Raw genomic sequence first — 2,943 nt, 5'->3', positions numbered from 1 at the left:
ATATATATATATATATATATATATATATATATATATATAGAGAGAGAGAGAGAGAGAGAGATTTTAATTTGTTAATTTCAAACTTTACGTAATTATGATAAATAAATGATTGAATTAATTTCATATATGAATTTACTAAGCAAGTACTTGGTAATGCAGAAACAAAAGCAGATGACGATTAATATCTGGAGTACTCCAAAAATCATGAATTACTTCAATAAAGTACAAAGTTTTGTTTTGTTAACTATTTCCAAATGGCATTTGATCATGCAATGCAGCCCTAGTAAGCAGACACCTCAACCTTCATCCCATCTATATTATCTACTAACTATTTTGCCTATTTTTTCTCACCGCTAGACTAGTTTCCTACCTAACTATCCTTCAATTAATTGCTCTCTTTCTTATGGCTTCTAACAACAACAAGTATTTTCTTGTGAAATATCTTGAGTGTAGGCATAACTATGCAGCTAGATCTAATGGTTATGTACTTGATGGTTGTGGTGAATTTTGTCCAACTGGTGCCCTTAAAACGCTTGAATCCTTCATTTGTGCTGCTTGTCATTGCCATCGAAACTTTCATAGAAAAGTTGAGGTGGAGTTAGAGGACGGGGTGGAGAGTCCTATCATTTCTATTGATCATCCTAGCCGCGGTACTTGTTGAAATCACAAAGATCAATCATACTTGTTTCAACATATATATATATATATATATATATATATATATATCACTTGTTGATTTGATTTTTTTCGAAGGTCAAATGTGATTCATCATATCATCATGCATAGAAATATGAGCTCTCTCTTTTTTAGGAAAATGTTTAAATTGTATTTACTGTCAACTTAAAGATTATAGAACTACACATCTAAAGGCAAAGTTTTGTTTACTAAACTAAAAGAGAAGAAAATTGATTGTTTTTTTTGTTCCTTTCTCACTTAAAACTTCAAAGAAAATTTTAAATCTATAAATAATAATTTTGTATATATAGGTAATTAATTATATCTTCAACTATAATAACAGGTACTCCCCTTGTTATCATTGATGATCCACCGCCACAATACACAGTGAAATCTAGGGCGCAATTTTGTGAAACGTCTAAGAAGAATAACATTGATGAGGAGACAAAAATGAAGAGGGATGGAGGAGAGATAAAAGTGAGAAAGTTGAAAAGAAAGTACAATGCGTCTTCTTCAAAGAGAATGAGGTTGAATCCTTACCAAAGAGAGAGGATTTGGATTTTTGCAAATGAGATAATGAGATGGAAATGGACAAAGAGCAATGAACAAGTTATCCCATTTTGTGATGAAATTGGCATCACTCCAAAATTCTTGAAGAATTGGATTAACAACACCAAAAGCAGAACTAGGCCCTTAGCAAAAAATGAGCATGTGAGAAATAAGAATTAGTTGCTTAAAATAAGTCCTTCTGTATTCTCTAGTTGTTTAACATTTTGGTTTCCTTTTTCTCATGTCTTTGATCCATAGAATTTAATAATATAAAGTATTAAGTTTTCAATTTTAATTTATTTTTTCACTTTTCTTTTTTATTTATTCTTTTACAAAATTTTAGATCTTAATTTCCACATGACACGCATCACATGCTTCATATAATAGGAAAAGACATAAATTTCCTTTTTAACTTATTCGAACAAGTCAATTACACGTTTAAACTAGCATGGTGAGTATTTATATGTCACATATTTTAATTACTTAAAGCGGAATTTATTTATTTATTAAAACTAACATGACCAAGAAAGAATATAAACATACGTGTAAAAAGAAATTAAAATAATCGAAATTTTCCTTATGCCCCACCCTTAACATTTCTTCTTCTCAAACTCTACCATCCTCCTCTTCATCACATCGACTCATTATCCTCTTCTTCTTCTTCAATTTTTAGTTTTCATCACAGTTCTTTATATTTTATCACAATTGCAAAATACACTTTCTCTTTTTATTCAAAATTAGGATAATTTTCTATAAGATTAATCTGAATAAATAAAAAAATAGTAATAATTCACTTATTTTTTAAGCTTGAAATTTTGAATGCTATGATGTTTAGACATACAAAACCTAGACGATGATGAAGAGGGGGTGGACCTATCAACGTCTTGTCACCTCCATCTGGCTGCCACCACCATTTCCGGTGAATCTTCAAGTGTTATTGAAAAATAAAGACACATATTTAAATTCAGTGCAGACTTTGCTTTCCTCCAATTTGAAGCTTGATATTCTTAAAAGAAGCAGAAGTCTAGATAACTGAAATTCATAACAAATTGAATTTTATTTCAATAAAGTTGATGAGAAAATCAAGATTCATTTATATATAAGAAAAAGTCTGGTGCTCTCTATTGGGTTTTTAGTAGCTTCTTCTTGTTTTCAATTGTAACGTTTGCTTATCTTTGAACACAATAACCAATTCAATATAGTACAACTTTTTATGATTTGGAAAAAATTGTTTTGACTTTTGTTAAAGAAGTTCATTTTTTTTTTATTTTTTGATTTTGTTAAAGGAATTTTACAATTTTTTATTTGTTGGTGATGACAATTATATGATTTTGGTTGTGCTTGGTGATAGGTGGCAAAAACTAGAAAAGGAAATCGAATATGATAAAGAAGGAAACATGAATATTGATAATGGTGATGACAATATTTGATATGGAAAACAAAGAAGAAGTAAAATTGAAGGTGACATGGTGAAATTATTCGAATCGTATCTCTTTTTAAATTCTGAAAATTGGTATTTGTCAAATTGAACTAGACCCTTTATATTTAGGGCACATTTAAATATAGCAATTATAATTTTATATAGATATTTTAATTGTTTCTCCAACATAACGATAGACATTCTCATGTTATCATTGATAATCCAACACATAATACTCAGTGAGATCAGACCTTCAACAAAACTTAGTAAAACGTTTGAGAAGAACAACATGACGTTGA

At 29.3% G+C, this 2,943-nt stretch overlaps 1 protein-coding gene across 1 annotated transcript; it reads left to right on the top strand.

Annotated features, from left to right (window-relative positions):
• The first annotated feature begins 403 nt into the window (after window positions 1–403).
• LOC107001147 (zinc-finger homeodomain protein 4-like) lies at window positions 404–1,404 on the top strand. Its single transcript, XM_015199305.1, has 2 exons — window positions 404–650; window positions 1,019–1,404. Exons 1-2 carry the CDS (start codon window positions 404–406, stop codon window positions 1,402–1,404), a joined length of 633 nt encoding a protein of 210 aa, XP_015054791.1.
• The last annotated feature ends 1,539 nt before the right edge of the window (window positions 1,405–2,943 follow it).

The sequence above is a fragment of the Solanum pennellii genome, chromosome 1, assembly GCF_001406875.1.
Source record: "Solanum pennellii chromosome 1, SPENNV200".
NCBI classification, from domain to species: Eukaryota; Viridiplantae; Streptophyta; class Magnoliopsida; order Solanales; family Solanaceae; genus Solanum; species Solanum pennellii.
Note: the sequence above shows the minus strand (reverse complement) of the source record. Positions and strands in the feature narration are given on the sequence as shown.

What these genes read in the sequence shown, in the direction of transcription:
- LOC107001147 (XM_015199305.1), top strand. Translation starts at nt 404, where the DNA reads ATGGCTTCTAACAACAACAAGTATTTTCTTGTGAAATATCTTGAGTGT. An exon ending in TATTGATCATCCTAGCCGCG is followed by an intron (nt 651 to 1,018) that starts GTACTTGTTGAA and finishes CTATAATAACAG; the next exon opens with GTACTCCCCTTGTTATCATT.